We start from the raw sequence: 23,148 nt of genomic DNA, 5'->3' as shown, positions 1-23,148 counted from the left end.
TTCATAAGCGAATATCTTTTTACAAGTGCTAAATTTCAAGCCAGCAACCTTACTAAGACAGTCTAAATAGCCCTACAATGCAGATAATGGCATTAGAATGGCAAAAGACTGTTTAGAATGTGTTTTTATTTCATAAGCGAATATCTTTTTACAAGTGCTAAATTTCAAGCCAGCAACCTTACTTAGACAGTCTAAATAGCCCTACAATGCAGATAATGGCATTAGAATGGCAAAAGACTGTTTAGAATGTGTTTTTATTTCATAAGCGAATATCTTTTTACAAGTGCTAAATTTCAAGCCAGCAACCTTACTAAGACAGTCTAAATAGCCCTTCAATGCAGATAATGGCATTAGAATGGCAAAAGACTGTTTAGAATGTGTTTTTATTTCATAAGCGAATATCTTTTTACAAGTGCTAAATTTCAAGCCAGCAACCTTACTAAGACAGTCTAAATAGCCCTACAATGCAGATAATGGCATTAGAATGGCAAAACACTGTTTAGAATGTGTTTTTATTTCATAAGCGAATATCTTTTTACAAGTGCTAAATTTCAAGCCAGCAACCTTACTAAGACAGTCTAAATAGCCCTACAATGCAGATAATGGCATTAGAATGGCAAAAGACTGTTTAGAATGTGTTTTTATTTCATAAGCGAATATCTTTTTACAAGTGCTAAATTTCAAGCCAGCAACCTTACTAAGACAGTCTAAATAGCCCTACAATGCAGATAATGGCATTAGAATGGCAAAAGACTGTTTAGAATGTGTTTTTATTTCATAAGCGAATATCTTTTTACAAGTGCTAAATTTCAAGCCTGCAACCTTACTATAGCCCTACAATGCAGATAATGGCATTAGAATGGCAAAACACTGTTTAGAATGTGTTTTTATTTCATAAGCGAATATCTTTTTACAAGTGCTAAATTTCAAGCCAGCAACCTTACTAAGACAGTCTAAATAGCCCTTCAATGCAGATAATGGCATTAGAATGGCAAAAGACTGTTTAGAATGTGTTTTTATTTCATAAGCGAATATCTTTTTACAAGTGCTAAATTTCAAGCCAGCAACCTTACTAAGACAGTCTAAATAGCCCTACAATGCAGATAATGGCATTAGAATGGCAAAAGACTGTTTAGAATGTGTTTTTATTTCATAAGCGAATATCTTTTTACAAGTGCTAAATTTCAAGCCAGCAACCTTACTAAGACAGTCTAAATAGCCCTACAATGCAGATAATGGCATTAGAATGGCAAAAGACTGTTTAGAATGTGTTTTTATTTCATAAGCGAATATCTTTTTACAAGTGCTAAATTTCAAGCCTGCAACCTTACTATAGCCCTACAATGCAGATAATGGCATTAGAATGGCAAAAGACTGTTTAGAATGTGTTTTTATTTCATAAGCGAATATCTTTTTACAAGTGCTAAATTTCAAGCCAGCAACCTTACTAAGACAGTCTAAATAGCCCTACAATGCAGATAATGGCATTAGAATGGCAAAAGACTGTTTAGAATGTGTTTTTATTTCATAAGCGAATATCTTTTTACAAGTGCTAAATTTCAAGCCAGCAACCTTACTAAGACAGTCTAAATAGCCCTTCAATGCAGACAATGGCATTAGAATGGCAAAAGACTGTTTAGAATGTGTTTTTATTTCATAAGCGAATATCTTTTTACAAGTGCTAAATTTCAAGCCAGCAACCTTACTAAGACAGTCTAAATAGCCCTACAATGCAGATAATGGCATTAGAATGGCAAAAGACTGTTTAGAATGTGTTTTTATTTCATAAGCGAATATCTTTTTACAAGTGCTAAATTTCAAGCCAGCAACCTTACTAAGACAGTCTAAATAGCCCTACAATGCAGATAATGGCATTAGAATGGCAAAAGACTGTTTAGAATGTGTTTTTATTTCATAAGCGAATATCTTTTTACAAGTGCTAAATTTCAAGCCAGCAACCTTACTAAGACAGTCTAAATAGCCCTACAATGCAGATAATGGCATTAGAATGGCAAAAGACTGTTTAGAATGTGTTTTTATTTCATAAGCGAATATCTTTTTACAAGTGCTAAATTTCAAGCCAGCAACCTTACTATAGCCCTACAATGCAGATAATGGCATTAGAATGGCAAAAGACTGTTTAGAATGTGTTTTTATTTCATAAGCGAATATCGTTTTACAAGTGCTAAATTTCAAGCCAGCAACCTTACTAAGACAGTCTAAATAGCCCTTCAATGCAGATAATGGCATTAGAATGGCAAAAGACTGTTTAGAATGTGTTTTTATTTCATAAGCGAATATCTTTTTACAAGTGCTAAATTTCAAGCCAGCAACCTTACTAAGACAGTCTAAATAGCCCTTCAATGCAGATAATGGCATTAGAATGGCAAAAGACTGTTTAGAATGTGTTTTTATTTCATAAGCGAATATCTTTTTACAAGTGCTAAATTTCAAGCCAGCAACCTTACTAAGACAGTCTAAATAGCCCTACAATGCAGATAATGGCATTAGAATGGCAAAAGACTGTTTAGAATGTGTTTTTATTTCATAAGCGAATATCTTTTTACAAGTGCTAAATTTCAAGCCAGCAACCTTACTAAGACAGTCTAAATAGCCCTACAATGCAGATAATGGCATTAGAATGGCAAAAGACTGTTTAGAATGTGTTTTTATTTCATAAGCGAATATCTTTTTACAAGTGCTAAATTTCAAGCCAGCAACCTTACTAAGACAGTCTAAATAGCCCTACAATGCAGATAATGGCATTAGAATGGCAAAAGACTGTTTAGAATGTGTTTTTATTTCATAAGCGAATATCTTTTTACAAGTGCTAAATTTCAAGCCAGCAACCTTACTAAGACAGTCTAAATAGCCCTTCAATGCAGATAATGGCATTAGAATGGCAAAAGACTGTTTAGAATGTGTTTTTATTTCATAAGCGAATATCTTTTTACAAGTGCTAAATTTCAAGCCAGCAACCTTACTAAGACAGTCTAAATAGCCCTACAATGCAGATAATGGCATTAGAATGGCAAAACACTGTTTAGAATGTGTTTTTATTTCATAAGCGAATATCTTTTTACAAGTGCTAAATTTCAAGCCAGCAACCTTACTAAGACAGTCTAAATAGCCCTACAATGCAGATAATGGCATTAGAATGGCAAAAGACTGTTTAGAATGTGTTTTTATTTCATAAGCGAATATCTTTTTACAAGTGCTAAATTTCAAGCCAGCAACCTTACTAAGACAGTCTAAATAGCCCTACAATGCAGATAATGGCATTAGAATGGCAAAAGACTGTTTAGAATGTGTTTTTATTTCATAAGCGAATATCTTTTTACAAGTGCTAAATTTCAAGCCTGCAACCTTACTATAGCCCTACAATGCAGATAATGGCATTAGAATGGCAAAACACTGTTTAGAATGTGTTTTTATTTCATAAGCGAATATCTTTTTACAAGTGCTAAATTTCAAGCCAGCAACCTTACTAAGACAGTCTAAATAGCCCTTCAATGCAGATAATGGCATTAGAATGGCAAAAGACTGTTTAGAATGTGTTTTTATTTCATAAGCGAATATCTTTTTACAAGTGCTAAATTTCAAGCCAGCAACCTTACTAAGACAGTCTAAATAGCCCTACAATGCAGATAATGGCATTAGAATGGCAAAAGACTGTTTAGAATGTGTTTTTATTTCATAAGCGAATATCTTTTTACAAGTGCTAAATTTCAAGCCAGCAACCTTACTAAGACAGTCTAAATAGCCCTACAATGCAGATAATGGCATTAGAATGGCAAAAGACTGTTTAGAATGTGTTTTTATTTCATAAGCGAATATCTTTTTACAAGTGCTAAATTTCAAGCCTGCAACCTTACTATAGCCCTACAATGCAGATAATGGCATTAGAATGGCAAAAGACTGTTTAGAATGTGTTTTTATTTCATAAGCGAATATCTTTTTACAAGTGCTAAATTTCAAGCCAGCAACCTTACTAAGACAGTCTAAATAGCCCTACAATGCAGATAATGGCATTAGAATGGCAAAAGACTGTTTAGAATGTGTTTTTATTTCATAAGCGAATATCTTTTTACAAGTGCTAAATTTCAAGCCAGCAACCTTACTAAGACAGTCTAAATAGCCCTTCAATGCAGACAATGGCATTAGAATGGCAAAAGACTGTTTAGAATGTGTTTTTATTTCATAAGCGAATATCTTTTTACAAGTGCTAAATTTCAAGCCAGCAACCTTACTAAGACAGTCTAAATAGCCCTACAATGCAGATAATGGCATTAGAATGGCAAAAGACTGTTTAGAATGTGTTTTTATTTCATAAGCGAATATCTTTTTACAAGTGCTAAATTTCAAGCCAGCAACCTTACTAAGACAGTCTAAATAGCCCTACAATGCAGATAATGGCATTAGAATGGCAAAAGACTGTTTAGAATGTGTTTTTATTTCATAAGCGAATATCTTTTTACAAGTGCTAAATTTCAAGCCAGCAACCTTACTAAGACAGTCTAAATAGCCCTTCAATGCAGATAATGGCATTAGAATGGCAAAAGACTGTTTAGAATGTGTTTTTATTTCATAAGCGAATATCTTTTTATAAGTGCTAAATTTCAAGCCAGCAACCTTACTAAGACAGTCTAAATAGCCCTACAATGCAGATAATGGCATTAGAATGGCAAAAGACTGTTTAGAATGTGTTTTTATTTCATAAGCGAATATCTTTTTACAAGTGCTAAATTTCAAGCCAGCAACCTTACTATAGCCCTACAATGCAGATAATGGCATTAGAATGGCAAAAGACTGTTTAGAATGTGTTTTTATTTCATAAGCGAATATCGTTTTACAAGTGCTAAATTTCAAGCCAGCAACCTTACTAAGACAGTCTAAATAGCCCTACAATGCAGATAATGGCATTAGAATGGCAAAAGACTGTTTAGAATGTGTTTTTATTTCATAAGCGAATATCTTTTTACAAGTGCTAAATTTCAAGCCTGCAACCTTACTATAGCCCTACAATGCAGATAATGGCATTAGAATGGCAAAACACTGTTTAGAATGTGTTTTTATTTCATAAGCGAATATCTTTTTACAAGTGCTAAATTTCAAGCCAGCAACCTTACTAAGACAGTCTAAATAGCCCTTCAATGCAGATAATGGCATTAGAATGGCAAAAGACTGTTTAGAATGTGTTTTTATTTCATAAGCGAATATCTTTTTACAAGTGCTAAATTTCAAGCCAGCAACCTTACTAAGACAGTCTAAATAGCCCTACAATGCAGATAATGGCATTAGAATGGCAAAAGACTGTTTAGAATGTGTTTTTATTTCATAAGCGAATATCTTTTTACAAGTGCTAAATTTCAAGCCAGCAACCTTACTAAGACAGTCTAAATAGCCCTACAATGCAGATAATGGCATTAGAATGGCAAAAGACTGTTTAGAATGTGTTTTTATTTCATAAGCGAATATCTTTTTACAAGTGCTAAATTTCAAGCCTGCAACCTTACTATAGCCCTACAATGCAGATAATGGCATTAGAATGGCAAAAGACTGTTTAGAATGTGTTTTTATTTCATAAGCGAATATCTTTTTACAAGTGCTAAATTTCAAGCCAGCAACCTTACTAAGACAGTCTAAATAGCCCTTCAATGCAGATAATGGCATTAGAATGGCAAAAGACTGTTTAGAATGTGTTTTTATTTCATAAGCGAATATCTTTTTACAAGTGCTAAATTTCAAGCCAGCAACCTTACTAAGACAGTCTAAATAGCCCTTCAATGCAGATAATGGCATTAGAATGGCAAAAGACTGTTTAGAATGTGTTTTTATTTCATAAGCGAATATCTTTTTACAAGTGCTAAATTTCAAGCCAGCAACCTTACTAAGACAGTCTAAATAGCCCTACAATGCAGATAATGGCATTAGAATGGCAAAAGACTGTTTAGAATGTGTTTTTATTTCATAAGCGAATATCTTTTTACAAGTGCTAAATTTCAAGCCAGCAACCTTACTAAGACAGTCTAAATAGCCCTACAATGCAGATAATGGCATTAGAATGGCAAAAGACTGTTTAGAATGTGTTTTTATTTCATAAGCGAATATCTTTTTACAAGTGCTAAATTTCAAGCCAGCAACCTTACTAAGACAGTCTAAATAGCCCTACAATGCAGATAATGGCATTAGAATGGCAAAAGACTGTTTAGAATGTGTTTTTATTTCATAAGCGAATATCTTTTTACAAGTGCTAAATTTCAAGCCAGCAACCTTACTAAGACAGTCTAAATAGCCCTACAATGCAGATAATGGCATTAGAATGGCAAAAGACTGTTTAGAATGTGTTTTTATTTCATAAGCGAATATCTTTTTACAAGTGCTAAATTTCAAGCCAGCAACCTTACTAAGACAGTCTAAATAGCCCTTCAATGCAGATAATGGCATTAGAATGGCAAAACACTGTTTAGAATGTGTTTTTATTTCATAAGCGAATATCTTTTTACAAGTGCTAAATTTCAAGCCAGCAACCTTACTAAGACAGTCTAAATAGCCCTACAATGCAGATAATGGCATTAGAATGGCAAAAGACTGTTTAGAATGTGTTTTTATTTCATAAGCGAATATCTTTTTACAAGTGCTAAATTTCAAGCCAGCAACCTTACTAAGACAGTCTAAATAGCCCTTCAATGCAGATAATGGCATTAGAATGGCAAAAGACTGTTTAGAATGTGTTTTTATTTCATAAGCGAATATCTTTTTACAAGTGCTAAATTTCAAGCCAGCAACCTTACTAAGACAGTCTAAATAGCCCTTCAATGCAGATAATGGCATTAGAATGGCAAAAGACTGTTTAGAATGTGTTTTTATTTCATAAGCGAATATCTTTTTACAAGTGCTAAATTTCAAGCCAGCAACCTTACTAAGACAGTCTAAATAGCCCTTCAATGCAGATAATGGCATTAGAATGGCAAAAGACTGTTTAGAATGTGTTTTTATTTCATAAGCGAATATCTTTTTACAAGTGCTAAATTTCAAGCCAGCAACCTTACTAAGACAGTCTAAATAGCCCTACAATGCAGATAATGGCATTAGAATGGCAAAAGACTGTTTAGAATGTGTTTTTATTTCATAAGCAAATATCTTTTTACAAGTGCTAAATTTCAAGCCAGCAACCTTACTAAGACAGTCTAAATAGCCCTACAATGCAGATAATGGCATTAGAATGGCAAAAGACTGTTTAGAATGTGTTTTTATTTCATAAGCGAATATCTTTTTACAAGTGCTAAATTTCAAGCCAGCAACCTTACTAAGACAGTCTAAATAGCCCTTCAATGCAGATAATGGCATTAGAATGGCAAAAGACTGTTTAGAATGTGTTTTTATTTCATAAGCGAATATCTTTTTACAAGTGCTAAATTTCAAGCCAGCAACCTTACTAAGACAGTCTAAATAGCCCTACAATGCAGATAATGGCATTAGAATGGCAAAAGACTGTTTAGAATGTGTTTTTATTTCATAAGCGAATATCTTTTTACAAGTGCTAAATTTCAAGCCAGCAACCTTACTAAGACAGTCTAAATAGCCCTACAATGCAGATAATGGCATTAGAATGGCAAAAGACTGTTTAGAATGTGTTTTTATTTCATAAGCGAATATCTTTTTACAAGTGCTAAATTTCAAGCCAGCAACCTTACTAAGACAGTCTAAATAGCCCTACAATGCAGATAATGGCATTAGAATGGCAAAAGACTGTTTAGAATGTGTTTTTATTTCATAAGCGAATATCTTTTTACAAGTGCTAAATTTCAAGCCAGCAACCTTACTAAGACAGTCTAAATAGCCCTTCAATGCAGATAATGGCATTAGAATGGCAAAAGACTGTTTAGAATGTGTTTTTATTTCATAAGCGAATATCTTTTTACAAGTGCTAAATTTCAAGCCAGCAACCTTACTAAGACAGTCTAAATAGCCCTTCAATGCAGATAATGGCATTAGAATGGCAAAAGACTGTTTAGAATGTGTTTTTATTTCATAAGCGAATATCTTTTTACAAGTGCTAAATTTCAAGCCAGCAACCTTACTAAGACAGTCTAAATAGCCCTACAATGCAGATAATGGCATTAGAATGGCAAAAGACTGTTTAGAATGTGTTTTTATTTCATAAGCGAATATCTTTTTACAAGTGCTAAATTTCAAGCCTGCAACCTTACTATAGCCCTACAATGCAGATAATGGCATTAGAATGGCAAAAGACTGTTTAGAATGTGTTTTTATTTCATAAGCGAATATCTTTTTACAAGTGCTAAATTTCAAGCCAGCAACCTTACTAAGACAGTCTAAATAGCCCTTCAATGCAGATAATGGCATTAGAATGGCAAAAGACTGTTTAGAATGTGTTTTTATTTCATAAGCGAATATCTTTTTACAAGTACTAAATTTCAAGCCAGCAACCTTACTAAGACAGTCTAAATAGCCCTTCAATGCAGATAATGGCATTAGAATGGCAAAAGACTGTTTAGAATGTGTTTTTATTTCATAAGCGAATATCTTTTTACAAGTGCTAAATTTCAAGCCAGCAACCTTACTAAGACAGTCTAAATAGCCCTACAATGCAGATAATGGCATTAGAATGGCAAAAGACTGTTTAGAATGTGTTTTTATTTCATAAGCGAATATCTTTTTACAAGTGCTAAATTTCAAGCCAGCAACCTTACTAAGACAGTCTAAATAGCCCTACAATGCAGATAATGGCATTAGAATGGCAAAAGACTGTTTAGAATGTGTTTTTATTTCATAAGCGAATATCTTTTTACAAGTGCTAAATTTCAAGCCTGCAACCTTACTATAGCCCTACAATGCAGATAATGGCATTAGAATGGCAAAAGACTGTTTAGAATGTGTTTTTATTTCATAAGCGAATATCTTTTTACAAGTGCTAAATTTCAAGCCAGCAACCTTACTAAGACAGTCTAAATAGCCCTACAATGCAGATAATGGCATTAGAATGGCAAAAGACTGTTTAGAATGTGTTTTTATTTCATAAGCGAATATCTTTTTACAAGTGCTAAATTTCAAGCCAGCAACCTTACTAAGACAGTCTAAATAGCCCTACAATGCAGATAATGGCATTAGAATGGCAAAAGACTGTTTAGAATGTGTTTTTATTTCATAAGCGAATATCTTTTTACAAGTGCTAAATTTCAAGCCAGCAACCTTACTAAGACAGTCTAAATAGCCCTTCAATGCAGATAATGGCATTAGAATGGCAAAAGACTGTTTAGAATGTGTTTTTATTTCATAAGCGAATATCTTTTTACAAGTGCTAAATTTCAAGCCAGCAACCTTACTAAGACAGTCTAAATAGCCCTACAATGCAGATAATGGCATTAGAATGGCAAAAGACTGTTTAGAATGTGTTTTTATTTCATAAGCGAATATCTTTTTACAAGTGCTAAATTTCAAGCCAGCAACCTTACTAAGACAGTCTAAATAGCCCTACAATGCAGATAATGGCATTAGAATGGCAAAAGACTGTTTAGAATGTGTTTTTATTTCATAAGCGAATATCTTTTTACAAGTGCTAAATTTCAAGCCAGCAACCTTACTAAGACAGTCTAAATAGCCCTACAATGCAGATAATGGCATTAGAATGGCAAAAGACTGTTTAGAATGTGTTTTTATTTCATAAGCGAATATCTTTTTACAAGTGCTAAATTTCCTCTTCTGACCCATTTCTCTCTCTCTCTCATCAATCTGGTGCACTTTAAGACGAAAAGAGGCTAAATCCGTGAAAAAAACATATATCTTTTTTTCTCACAAACTCAAATCAAACATCTCAAGTTGACCCCAGCAATGACAGAAAATGATAATAAATAGGAAACACTGGGGCTCCCCTACAAAAGAAACTCCTGAAAACTTACAGGATTTACCGAATCTGCATTATAACATCTCCCAAATGCACACAAATGAGACAGATAGTGCATTTTCCTTAGATTTCTGACTTACAATATTGAAATTTAAATGGCACTATTTAAGATAGTTAAAGTTAAATAAAGTTTGAAAATGCAACTACATTTTTGTCAGTAAGCTACTTAGGCCTATGTATTTTTTATTTGTTTATTATAAAAGAAACACCCACTTAGGGGGCGGCTAGGTGGCGCAGTGGACATTGCACTCGTCACCAACGCAAGAGACACCGGGTTCGAATCCGGCTGTCGGTGTTGCCTCCGGCTTGGGCCGGCCGTCATACTGACTCAATTGGCAGAGTTAGCGGGTGGGAAGTCGAAGGGTGGTAGTCTGGTCGTTGTGAACAGCGACTCCTAGTCAAGAGTCAAGTAAAGAGTTTTATTTGTCACGGCATACAAGTATACAATTAAATGCGGGTGGTCTTGCCCGCAACGATGTGCAAATAACATATAATAGAATCAACATTGTGCAATAAACAAGTAACATTGTGCAATAAACAAGTAACATATTAGGGCATATCGGTATCGGTATATGTACATAAGTTATTTACAGAGCATGGAGGACATGCTAGGTCCTTTGGTAGTGTCTTTCTGTACATGCTAATTTATACAATCTCCGGTTATACTATACTATTTTTAAAGTGACCTTTCCTTCGTGGCCATAAGTGTGGGCGTGTGCAGCATGAGTGTGTGCTTGCTCATGTTAAAGTGGCTGCTAGTGTGTGAGCGTGTACAGTGTGTGTGTTGTGTGTGTGCTCATGTGTGCTTGTGTGTGGAGAGTTCAGTGTTCAGGGCTCTGATGGCCTGGGGGAAGAAGCTGAGCCGAAGTCTCTCTGTCCTAGTAGCTGGTGTTCGCAGGTGTCCGCCTGACCTCAGCAGCATGAACAGGCTGTTGTTGGGGTGGTGTGGGTCTTTCATTATTCTGCAGGCTCTGGATTTGCACCTCTTGTTGTATAGAACCTGCAGGGGTGGTAGTGCAATACCCGTGGTACGCTCGGCTGAGCGCACCACTCTCTGTAGGGCCTTCTTGTCCTGTGCCGTGCTGTTTCCATACCGGTCCTACAGGTCGGTTGGGGTGCCTGCACAGCAAAAGTCAGGAAAATGGCGGGGGCAGTGTGAGCCTCCTACACGTTACTCCTCGCCAAATGATAGTCCACTCTGGCAGGTGAAAAGATGTGACAGGCTGCCTCCACATGTATCGGAGGGGACATGTGATGCAAGTCTTCTATCCTCCCTACAACCGGCCAGTGGGGGGCATATGCGAGCAATGATCAGGACAGGGGAGGGAGAATTGGCACGAGAGGTAAATTGGGATGGGGAGAAAAAAATCAAAAAGTAGATAAAAAAAAACACCCACTTGCGGTCATAAGCAGTAGCTTATCGGTTACATTTTTTAAGCTGATAATTTGTTACATCCCTACAGGATATATATATATATATATATATATACACACAGTATACAGAGTATTGAGTGAAAAGTAATTATATATATATAATTTTTTAAATTATTATTTGTCATTTAGGGGGCCCTATGCAACCGTATAGTCTGCATATGGCAAGAAACGGGCCTGCTGGAGCTCAACCACATTGATTTTGCATTGTTCTGTGGCTAACTAGGAGCTAGAATGAGAAACAGCTTGGATTGTGCTGAGAAACGATTTTACCGAACAACAACATCTGAACCATCCCTTTAAGGGACACTTTAAACTTTTGTTGGTTATATTTCTTCACCATTCACTTGTTAAATTGTGGGGGAAAGTTTCTACATGTCTGTCACTCTCTCTTTCTCGCACGCACGCACACACGCGCACACACACACACACTTGAAGAATTTAGTAAGTACAGTATAAATATTTTATTTTCATTAATTGTACAGTGCAGTTATTTTGAAATGGTCTGATTAATGTACAGCATAGGTAAAAGTCAATTCAACAATATACAGTAGTCAGACATTATATTACAGGCAAATTCATAGTATGTAGTAAAAGACCAGTTCCATGGTACAACACAGCCCGGGCGCCTATTCTTTATTCCCAGCGGAAGAGTGCTGCCGAGTGCTTCCGCGTTTTCCCTGATTGGCTGCGACACGCCCCACGGCAGAGCTTGCGGCATTATGTAGCCGTAATCCCTGATGTTTTTCATTCGACGCTTAGCTCAACTGGTATGCTGCCGTGCTGTGGATCCTGCGGTCCGTTGGTGACAAGTTCGATTCCCTTCAATTCTTTTTTTTTAACGTGCATTCTTTCGCCGGTTAAGTTTAGGCATGTTAACTTTAAGCATTGTTTCGGAGTTGGTTATGGTTAATGTTAGGCATTGTTTCGGAGTTGGTTAAGGTTAGAAGGGTTAAGTTTAGGCGCTGTTAAGGAGCTGGTTAAGGTTAGAGTTTGTCTTAGAGAATGGCAATAGACAGCCTATTTCCGCACTGCCGCTCTCTCGCGCTGCCGCGGTCGCAGCCAATCAGGGAAAACGCAGAAGCACGCGACGCACTCTTCCGCTGGGAATAAGCTACACGCAGCCCGGGCTCCGGTTCAAGCTCCAGCTCCGTTCTGAACCCTCTGAACCTTGGTGCTCTCTGGCGAACCACCCCGCATTTACACCCATTTAAGCAGAACCAACATTCCACCGTCTCCGTCATCAACGGGGGCATTACTCAGGCGGAGGTAAAAATAATGCGTGGAGAGCGAGCCTCAACGCGCGAGCGCACACACAAAAGCACACAAAAGTATACGTTTGAAATGAATCGTTCCGGCAAAGTAGGCTTCTATTATTCTAATTACTGTTTTAATGGGTATCACAGTAGTAAGTCCTACTGTAGAACATGACATATTAGCATGACATCTGATTTATTAATGCCAATACTAAAAATTAGGGACAAACGCAATTGGCACAAGTGTAAATGATGGATTAGTCACTCAGTTTTAACATCCGACTGATTAGCTCAACTTGTTAGTCCGCTGGCTCTGGATCCTATGGTCACAGGTTCAAATCACTCTTGGTTCCAATATTTTTTTTTTTTTACATTTAATTAATGTATTTTCTCTGGTTGGATGGTGTATGTATGACTGTATTGTGCCAAATGACAATGCATTTGAATTAGAGATGTTCCGATACCATTTTCCCTTCCCGATCCGATTCCGATACCTAAGCTTTGGGTATCGGCCGATACCGATACTGATCCGATACCAGTGGATACATAAAAAAAATTATTAAAAAAAAAGTATAGGCCTATTATATAAATTATAAAAGAAAATTACAGCTACTGTTTTATATATACTGTTTTTTAGTAATAACTAGAAAGTAATGGTATTTATTAGGGCTGTCCCCGACTAAGGATTTGGATGGTCGACTATGATTGGCCAAAATTTGTCGTTAGTCGACTATTGGTTGACTAAAAAAAGAAGTATAATTTTAAAAAATAGAAAAATCTTTTTTTTATCATTCCATTTGGGCTGTGGGGGGTGCTTAATGTCTGAAGGAGTCGACTGAAGGCTTCTTGTCCTCTGCAAAAGCATGCAATTGGTCCACTGATGGATACATCTTGATATTTGTCTAGTCTAGTGTGTTCATTAGATGGGTGAAATCCTCTTTCAGTGCCTCTGTGCCTGTTTTCGTAGGCAGTTAGCCTCTGGTATGCGTGCCATTAGCGTTAGCCACGCTTCTAGGCCTCTTTTCTTTTGGAAAGAATGATGAAAAAAGAAAATATATTTTTTTAAATATTTGACTAAGAGGTTGGCCAGTCGACTACGGCTCCTTTCGACCGATTAGTCGACTAATCGACTAATAGGGGTCAGCCCTAGTATTTATTCAACAACAGGTGATTGTATAGATTAGTATTAGTAGTTCTATGCTCAATGAGTATGGGGCTGCGGCACTGCAGATATACCTTACTCCAATGAGTTCACCCACGGATCCGCACGGACGTTAGACAGTGTTGCACTTGCTACCCAGTCTGTTAGCTAGTAGCAGATGCTCTGGCTAGTAGTAACGTTTATGTCGTGATTTTCGATGCAAAATAAATATTCAGCATTCTCTTTTGAGACTCCGCCTCAGACTCTTATCCTTTGGCACTTGGAACTTGCTGTACTTTGCTTGCAGGTCTGCAGCCATTATTGCTGGATTATGAATAGCACCAACTTTAGCCAAGGTACCGTTATCAAGCTAAGCTAGCTGACCTAGCTCGTCTTCCGCGCAAGGTTTTCACATTGACATTTGATAACGCTAGTCAGTAGCTACTTGACTTAAATACGATTCACCGTGGGTGCATTATTGTTGATAGACGGACAGTGTCAGGTCCTGGAGAAAGGACAGGCGATCATCTGATTTGATGTAACGTTAAAGCGGATGTTGTTCCAACTAGCTAGCTTTTCAGCTAATTCTATAATAACACCAGCAAGCAAAACACATCCGAGCTCCCCGTCACACCGCTCTGTCGGGGACAATGGAATTTAAGAAAGTGTATCTGCTGTTAAAATGAAACAGCATCACACTTTAAAACACGTTCTTTTTATAATCCGCACTCTCCGCAGGAGAGAAATGACGTCATGGGATCGGAGGCTAGACTTTCGGCGTACTCGCCGATACCGATACCAGCATTTTAGGCAGTATCGGAGGCATTTCCGATACTGGTATCGGTATCGGAACAACTCTAATTTAAATCGAATCTCATTTTGAAATCGCTACCTGTTGAGTGGATCAGCATGGTGCAATGCAATCACCTCCGAAGCTGTCTGCCACTGTCGTGTCCATAGGCAGATATATCATCCAGCTAGTGGGGTTTGAATCAGTGCAAGTCCAGGGCCTGAGGTTCAGGGCAGCCAGGAAGGCTCTCTCTAGTCTCTGTTCCAGAACATGTTAAGTTAGTCTATTTCTTAGAGACTGCATACAAGTCAGGTGTGGTGCGAATTTAATTCTGGCGTGAAATCTGTTCCTACCCTACTTTGGGGTTAAAGCTAACATCGTAAACTAACATTTATATGAAGTTCATATTTGTATTGCCATCAGTTACATATACAGTACAACCATAATTTCAGTTTGTCAGCTTGATATGACATTAGCTTAGCGGCTAGCTCTCCAAGATGGCCACCGTTCGCTATCTAGCGGTTAGCTAGTTAACTAACATTAGCTCGATCGAGACAGTCCTTTTGATTCTAAATACAGTGGCAACTGATTGTACATTATGACATTACCATTTATTTTAAATGCAAATATGAACTTTATATAATGTTAGTTTATATCACATTAAATTCAACCTGGATGTAGAGCAGGAACAGATTTCACCCCTGGAACGAAACTTGCACCACACCAGGCTGACTGCTGTTCCAGTCCTGTTTTCCAGGTTAAAGGTTACCAGGGGCAGGTCAGGGCTCTGGTCTAGCCTCCGACCTTCTTCCGTCATCAGTTGCCACTCTTAATGACAAGGAGGGCCAACATGTAACATGGTTGACCGTAATGTTTGACTGGACATTGATTATTTACGAGTGTAACAAGTAGACATTAACCTTCTTAATGTCACACTGTTGTTGTTATATGCCTTGTAATAAAGACAGTTACGTCAAAACCACTCCACAAACAGCATTAAACTGCAAATAGACCCCAGTTAGAATGCATTATCACTCTCTGGAACCCTTTGTTAGACCAAAAGGAATGTGGTAGAAGGCGCTACGTTTGGGGCAGCCTATTCTAGGTGAATGTATAGTTAGTGTAGGGCCTGTGTTTGAGACTGGTCTGGGTGTTGGGTCTGCTCCGGGCAGGGTGCTGCTGCTGACCCCTGGTGGAGGGTGATCGTGGGCAGGACGCTGAGCAAGGCCTTCTCGAGCCTCTGCTCCAGGGCGTCCAGACGACGATCCATGTGCTCCTTCAGCCTCTGCTCCATCTCCTCCAGACGCTGCTCCATGGCTGGGTCCAACTCCCTGTGAGAGAGAGAGAGATCAGTCATCAGTTAGATCATCTCAGTGTGTGATAGTGTACTGTGGTCAGTTAGATCATGTTAGTGTGAGATAGTGTTGTACTGTGGTCAGTTAGATCATGTTAGTGTGTGATAGTCAAGTCAAGTCAGTTTTATTTGTATAGCACATTTACAAATTACTAACAGCCAAACCAAAGTGCTTCACAACATGATAAAAACACATACAATGCAATAAAAATACACTAGAATTACAAAAAAAGGTAGAGTACAGTACATATAAGAAAGCAAGGGCAAAGTGCGATAAAAGAGACAAGAAAATTTGATAAAAAGTGCAGAGTGACAGCGGACGTCATGTATAGATGCTGGGCTAGCTCTGGTCAAAGGCCAGGGAGAAGAGGTGTGTTTTGAGCAAGGATTTAAAAACCTCTAGGCTCTGGGCAGATCTTATGTGGGGGAGGCTGTTCCAGAGTCGGGGGGCAGCAGCAGCAAAGGCTCTATCTCCCCTGGTTTTAAGCCTGGTCCTAGGCACCTCCAGCAGCAGCTGGTCAGCAGACCTTAGGGCTCTGGATGGGGTGGGGTGATGTAGCTCAGCTAGGTACAGTGGAGCCAGCCCGTGTAGTGCTTTAAAAACAGTCAGTAAAAGTTTAAAATCAATACGGAAACGGACGGGGAGCCAGTGGAGAGAAGCCAGAACTGGTGTAATGTGGTCACATTTCTTGGTACCGGAAAGCAGGCGGGCAGCCGCATTTTGTACCAGTTGCAGGCGACGGAGCAGCAACTGGTCAATCCAGCCGGGTCGAGATAAAGGCATCGATCACCCTCTCCAGATCCTTCTGGGAGAGGTAGGTTTGGTCTTGGCTAGGAGTTTGAGGTGAAAAAAGCTAGTTTTGACCACCGAACTAACCTGCTTATCAAATTTAAAATTTCTGTCGAAGATTACTCCGAGGTTTCTGACAGAGGAGCGGATATTTGAGCCCAGGGGGCCTAGGGCAATGGCTGTAGGGTCAGGTGAATCATTACTAAATAAAATGCTCTGTTTTGCGCTCATTTAAGTTGAGAAAGTTTGCACTCATCCATAATTTAATATCAGTCAGGCAATCTAACAGTGGTTGTAATGTGACCTTGCCTTTTGCTTGTAGGGGTAAATAGATCTGCACATCGTCGGCAAAGCAATGGAAGGACATGTTATGCTTTGCAATGATTGAGCCTAAGGGCAACATATATAATAAAAAGAGGATGGGGCCCAGTATCGACTCCTGGGGCACCCCACAGGTAAGTGGGGCCGCTGAAGAGAAGAATTCTCCAAGCTGGACTGAGAAGCTCCGGTCAGTCAGGTAGGACTTAAACCAGCTTAGGGCGACACCTGTGATGCCAACATGTTTTTCCAGGCGCGACAGTAGGATAGTGTGGTCTATAGTGTCGAAGGCGGCTGTGAGGTCTAAAAGCACGAGAATGGCGGGATTTCCAGAATCGGCAGCTAAAATGAGATAATTTTTAACTCTCAGGACGGCTGTTTCGGTGCTATGGCGCGATTTAAAGCCAGACTGAAACTTTTCGTGGATTTGATTTAAAAACAGTTTTAACTGGAGGTAAACTGCTCGCTCCAGGACTTTTGACAGGAAGGGTAATTGGGAAATAGGCCTGAAGTTTGATAAAATAGAGGGATCAAGGTTTTTCTTTTTTATCAGGGGTTGAACCACAGCGTGTTTAAAGGTGGTTGGGACACAGCCAGAGCTGAGAGAGGAATTTACCAGCAATAGAATAGTGGGCAAGACTGAATCGAGCACTTCTTTTAGAAGGCGAGAGGGAAGGCTATCTGAGGGGCAGTTTGTGGGCCGTAAGTGCTTAATTATGTCAGAGAGAGAGGAGGGAGAGACGGGCTCGAACTGCTCAAAAACAGCAGGCAGGGAGTGTAGGGGAGAAGGGGGGAGGCTGGGAAGGCTGTAGTGAGAACTGGTCTGAGAGCGGAGATTTTATCAATAAAAAAAAGTTTAGAAAACTTTCACAGAGAGCAGATGATGGCACAACTGGGGAGACATCACGGGGTTAATGAGGGAGTTAAGAATTTTGAAAAGAATCTGGGGCTTGTGGCAATTAGTAGAGATCAAATTGGAGATGTATTCGCATTTAGCAATTTTGACAGCATTTTGATATGCAGATAGGCAGTCACATAGGATTTCGAGGGAAACGTGGAGCTTATCCTTATTCCACTTTCTCTCCGCACGCCTACATGTGCGTCTGAGAGCGCGCGTGGAGTCATTTAGCCATGGTGTTTGGAGTGTTTTGCTGCGTTTGGACCCGAGAGGTGCAACAGAGTCTAAAATGTATTTACAAGTCGAGTCAAACATTGAAATTAAATCATCTATATTAAAAACACAGTTTGCGCCCAAAGCGTGAAGTGGGGAACCATTAACACTTTGGCTGCCTAAGGTTAAATTCATGATATACCATAGATTGCCAGCGCTATTTGTCTATGGAGAAAGTCCCCTTCTTTGCAGGGCTATAACTTTTTAAATTCTATTGCTACATTGCCATTATTAGGGCCCATTCAAAGTCCTATATGTATTGTTCATTGTGTAGCAACGTTAAACTTTTTCATTCACATATTCATAGTAAAGTATGGTCTAATGTATAAGTATGTTTTCATCTCTTTCTGCAGCTTTCTCCAGAACGTGATATATAGCCCCAAATGCATTATATTGATGATGAAATACAGTTTGATGGCAATCAGCGCGATATAAAAAATTCCAACTAGACGTACTTCTAGAAGTTACTACACGTCATCTGATGTTGACCGGATGGGCGAGGGGGCGTTTATAATTCCGTGGGCAGCGTTATACCAATCATCTAATGTGGGTCAAATGTTGATAATAGCAGTTAGTATCGAAGACGGTAACGTTACACGCTGAAACTCACCCCAGTCTCCGCGCGCCGTTGGGCGATCGTCGTAGAGTAGAAATCTTATCATTATGGGATATATTTTTACCCGGTCCATCTCCAGCTTGTATAATGGTATATACGTCCAAATCATGTTGTTTATCGAGTTATTGCCAATCGATCACCGTGTAGCGTGACGAGCCAGAGTCCCATGACCTATAGCGAGCGCCCGGAAGTACTACGGACGTCTAGGACAACCTCTATGCAACATCCTGTTTGGCGATTGCGCCGATCGGCCACCAGATGGCGCTCCTGAACCGCCAGAGAGCTCAGTGGGTCCTGCTGGTGGATCTCAGGCCAGCGGAGGGGACATATGAATCCGATCGCAGATTTTTGAAATATTGATATAAGGACGACGTAACGCGTCCTCCGGCAACTTTAGCATGGCCAGCAAAGACGTCTAAAGACGGTTCCCGGCAGTCAAAGTGTTAAAAGCATCCGAAAAAAGCACAGCAGTCAAGGGGTTTAACGTGCGCAAGTAGCGCGCAGGGGCATGGTCATTTTTACGTGGGCACGGGGCTATTAAGGTAAACACAACAGGTGAGTGGTCAGAAAGACCTGCAGCACAGATATCTGTTATAGAGACAGATACACCAAACGATAACACAAGATCTAACGTATGACCTTTTTCATGTGTTGGGCCAGTGACTGATTGTATCAAATTAAATGAATCAATGAGATTCAGAAAGTCCCGGGATAGGGGTAGCGACGGACAGCAGACATGAACATTAAAATCACCGCAGATTAAAACGTGGTCATATTTCACCATGATCCCAGCTAGAAATAGTGTACTGTGGTCAGTTAGATCATGCTAGTGTGAGATAGTGTTGTACTGTGGTCAGTTAGATCATGTTAGTGTGAGATAGTGTACTGTGGTCAGTTAGGTCATGCTAGTGTGAGATAGTGTTTTACTGTGGTCAGTTAGATCATGTTAGTGTGAGATAGTGTTGTACTGTGGTCAGTTAGATCATGTTAGTGTGTGATAGTGTACTGTGGTCAGTTAGATCATGTTAGTGTGAGATAGTGTTTTACTGTGGTTAGTTAGATCATGTTAGTGTGTAGTGTGATAGTGTTTTACTGTGGTCAGTTAGATCATATTAGTGTGAGATAGTGTACTGTGGTCAGTTAGATCATGTTAGTGTGAGATAGTGTACTGTGGTCAGTTAGATCATGTTAGTGTGTGATAGTGTTGTCAGTTAGATCCTGTTTTAACGTGACGGAGATGTTGAAGCAGTTTGATGATTTCATTATTTGACCTCCTTCCAGGTTGGTTAAATGTCGTGTTTCAGCTTACAACAGCTCTAGCCTGCGAACACCAGCAACTAGGACAGAGAGACTTCGGCTCAGCTTCTTCCCTCAGGCCATCAGAGCCTTGAACACTGAACTCTCCACACACAAGCACACATGAGCACACACACAACACACACACACTGTACACGCTCACACACTAGCAGCCACTTTAACATGAGTACACACACACACTCATGCTGCACAGTCACGCTCACACTTATGGCCACTTTACAAAAGGAAAGGTCACTTTAAGAATAGTATAGTATAACTTGAGATTGTATAATATAGCATTGTATAACAGTGTACATAAAGACCCAGTGCCTCATCCGTAGCTAACACCTAGCATGTCCTACCATGCTCTGTAAATAACTCATGTACATATACCGATATTCCCTACTTTGTTTACTTGTTTATTGCACAATGTCGTTCTATTGGATTCTTATTATATATTACTATTGTATTATGCACATCGTTGCGGGCAAGACCCCCCGCATTTCATTGTATACTTGTATGCCGTGACAAATAAAACTCTTGACTTGACTTGACTAAAGGGACTGTTTGTTTCTACAGTCAGCCTTGCGGTGGAAAACTGTCCATACAGCATAGAAAAACAACTGATAAACTCAGTCTAAAGCACTGAATGTAGGTCAAAAGGTTGTAAAATACACTCATGTAGATTCTTGTAATATGACCCATTAACTGTGTATTGTACCCATGCCTTCCCCAGAAAACTGTACTGGTCCTTTCAAACCTTCATGATATTCCAAAAATGTCACGAGTAGTGAGAATCCTGGATCTTCTTCAGTACTGTGTATTAACCTCCAAATGACTAGTGCTATCATGAGATACACTATTAGTTATCATAAATATATCTGTCTGATAAGAGGGATATATGTAGTTACTATATTACAGCCAATTCATTTGTTACTTTTCCAAACATAACTACGGTATCAGGTCAAATATGAACAATGTTCAAATCGTATAAAAAGACGTACCGTTACGCTGTGGTTAGGGAATCCCCTGCACACTCTCTCATAAAACAAACAGATATTTCTCCTAAGCCCACATGTGGCCGTTTGCTCTGACAAAGGACTTCATTTATTGAGCAATATCCCTGAACTAAGAAATGCTTTACATAAAAGCACTTGTTAACATAATATGGCATACAAATGCTGCTAATTTGACTCGACAGTAGTCGAGACATTCACAACGTGTAGCTGTGAGTGTCTCACAGTGCTGCACACATAAATGTTAATGAATGAGCTCCGTTGTCTTCTCCAACACATGCTCCTGAGGCTCTGTGCAATGATTGGCTACCAGCCTTACAACCAGAGCCTTCCATCTAGAACAGTTGTGATGCGAGTTGAGGGGGGGGGGGGGGGGGGCGTGAAACATTCCAAATCCTGTTGCTAAGCAATATTCAGGCTTCATGACCACACCCCTGTTGACTTCCACTCGCATGGTGCTTACAAACATAGCATAATGCTAAACAAATGTTAATGTTTTCTGACTGCTTCCAACGTCTATTTGAGCATTTAGCATTTTTTTGATTATATATTAGATTTAGATGATTGGATTATTAGATTATATATTGCATATATTTAGGATTTCGTTTTTTTTTTAGATTATATATTAGATTAGATTATTAGATTATATATTGTAACTATTTATTGTAGGGCAAGTATAACAGAGGGCACACATACCCTCATCTCGCACCTTATTGCCCATTATGCACATGTCCAGAGTTAATTATATTGTTTGTTATATTGTTTACACTGCTTTTTTACTACCTGTAGCTCCCCTCCCCCATGCTGCTATGATGCCTGGATTTCCCCCAAAGGAATCAATAAAGGAATATTGTTGTGAAGGGCCAGATTAAACCGAATATATATATTTATTTATATATATATATTTAATTGTATTTGTATATTCTCTAATATTCCCTGATATCCCTTGTATATTCCTTGTACAATATGCATTGAATATCCATTCTAGCCTACTGAACATCCCATAATAGTCTCCATTCTACTATTGGTCGAGACCTTGGTGCCAGGCTGCCATACCCCCCAGACCCAGTTCAAACGTACCGCTCAACATGTACGAACAAGTCCTAGTTCCGCGTAGGAATCTGGCTACCGCACCACTAATGGGACTATTTGTTCATAGTGCGTATATATACTGCGCTACTAAAGTAGGACTTCCTTTTCAGTCCAGTTTCTTACCCTCCAATAGAGTGACAGACGTAAAGCCTCCCCGCGACGCCACGTGTGGGAGTAAGGCCAAGTTCGGCCTACCATCGGTATTGAGACATCGTGTATATTAATATTTGAATAGTCATATTTGGCACTATATCGTCGAGTTGGACGTAGTCTATTAAGCTAATAATAGTCTGTTAATATATAGTGCTTCGTGCGGTGAGAATACTACCGTAGTCAGCACCCCATCGTTTCGGGCAGAAAACTGGCTGTTTATCCAGGATGATCGACCCCATGTGAGATTGCACCCGAGGAGCCCCAGAGCCGACGAGCGAGTGGACCTGTATACCGGATTATTCTACCGACGACAGCCCGCCTTCCCAGGCACGGATTATGCTTTGTATACGTTGATTATTCCATGGATAAAGACCCCCGACACTGCCGTGTGTTGGAACCCCCCCCCCCCTGGAGAGGACGCAAGGTGAGGAGACGCTCTGCAAGACGAGGTCGCTTCACGTCTCTCCTCCGTGGACCGGAGGACGCCGGCCCACAAAGAGTCCATCTGCTTTCATCTGCGGTCCAAGGATCGCCGGCGCATTGAACGGCACTACAGTGGGTTCACCTGGGATACCCTTGGCCGGATGAGGCAGCCGGACTCTACCCCCCCCCCCTTCCTACTCCTGTCGGCTTACAAGCGACCGGATTAACCCCCCCTAGTGTATCCAGTCTATAATCATTAAAGTAGCATTGCTGTTATTCCTTAACTATTCCAGGTCGTATATGTACCACCTGCGCCTTCAGAGATTGGACATTCTCTATTGATATACCGACGAATACTCTTGCCATAAAAGTG

At 39.2% G+C, this 23,148-nt stretch overlaps 1 protein-coding gene across 1 annotated transcript in view; it reads right to left on the bottom strand.

The window, feature by feature from the left end:
• Nucleotides 1–11,850: 11,850 nt before the first annotated feature.
• cUnh10orf88 (chromosome Un C10orf88 homolog) overlaps nt 11,851–23,148 on the bottom strand; it is a 49,506-nt gene continuing 38,208 nt past the window's right edge. Inside the window, exon 8 of the mRNA XM_084322873.1 lies at nt 11,851–15,877. Coding sequence (XP_084178999.1) covers nt 15,664–15,877 — 214 coding nt within the window. The 3' untranslated portion in view covers nt 11,851–15,663. The remainder of the gene's footprint in view (nt 15,878–23,148) is intronic.

This window comes from Notolepis coatsorum, assembly GCF_963971535.1.
Source record: "Notolepis coatsorum genome assembly, chromosome: 10".
In the NCBI taxonomy this organism is placed as follows: Eukaryota; Metazoa; Chordata; class Actinopteri; order Aulopiformes; family Paralepididae; genus Notolepis; species Notolepis coatsorum.
The sequence above is the reverse complement of the archived record's forward strand: the minus strand, read 5'-3'. Positions and strand labels throughout refer to the sequence as shown.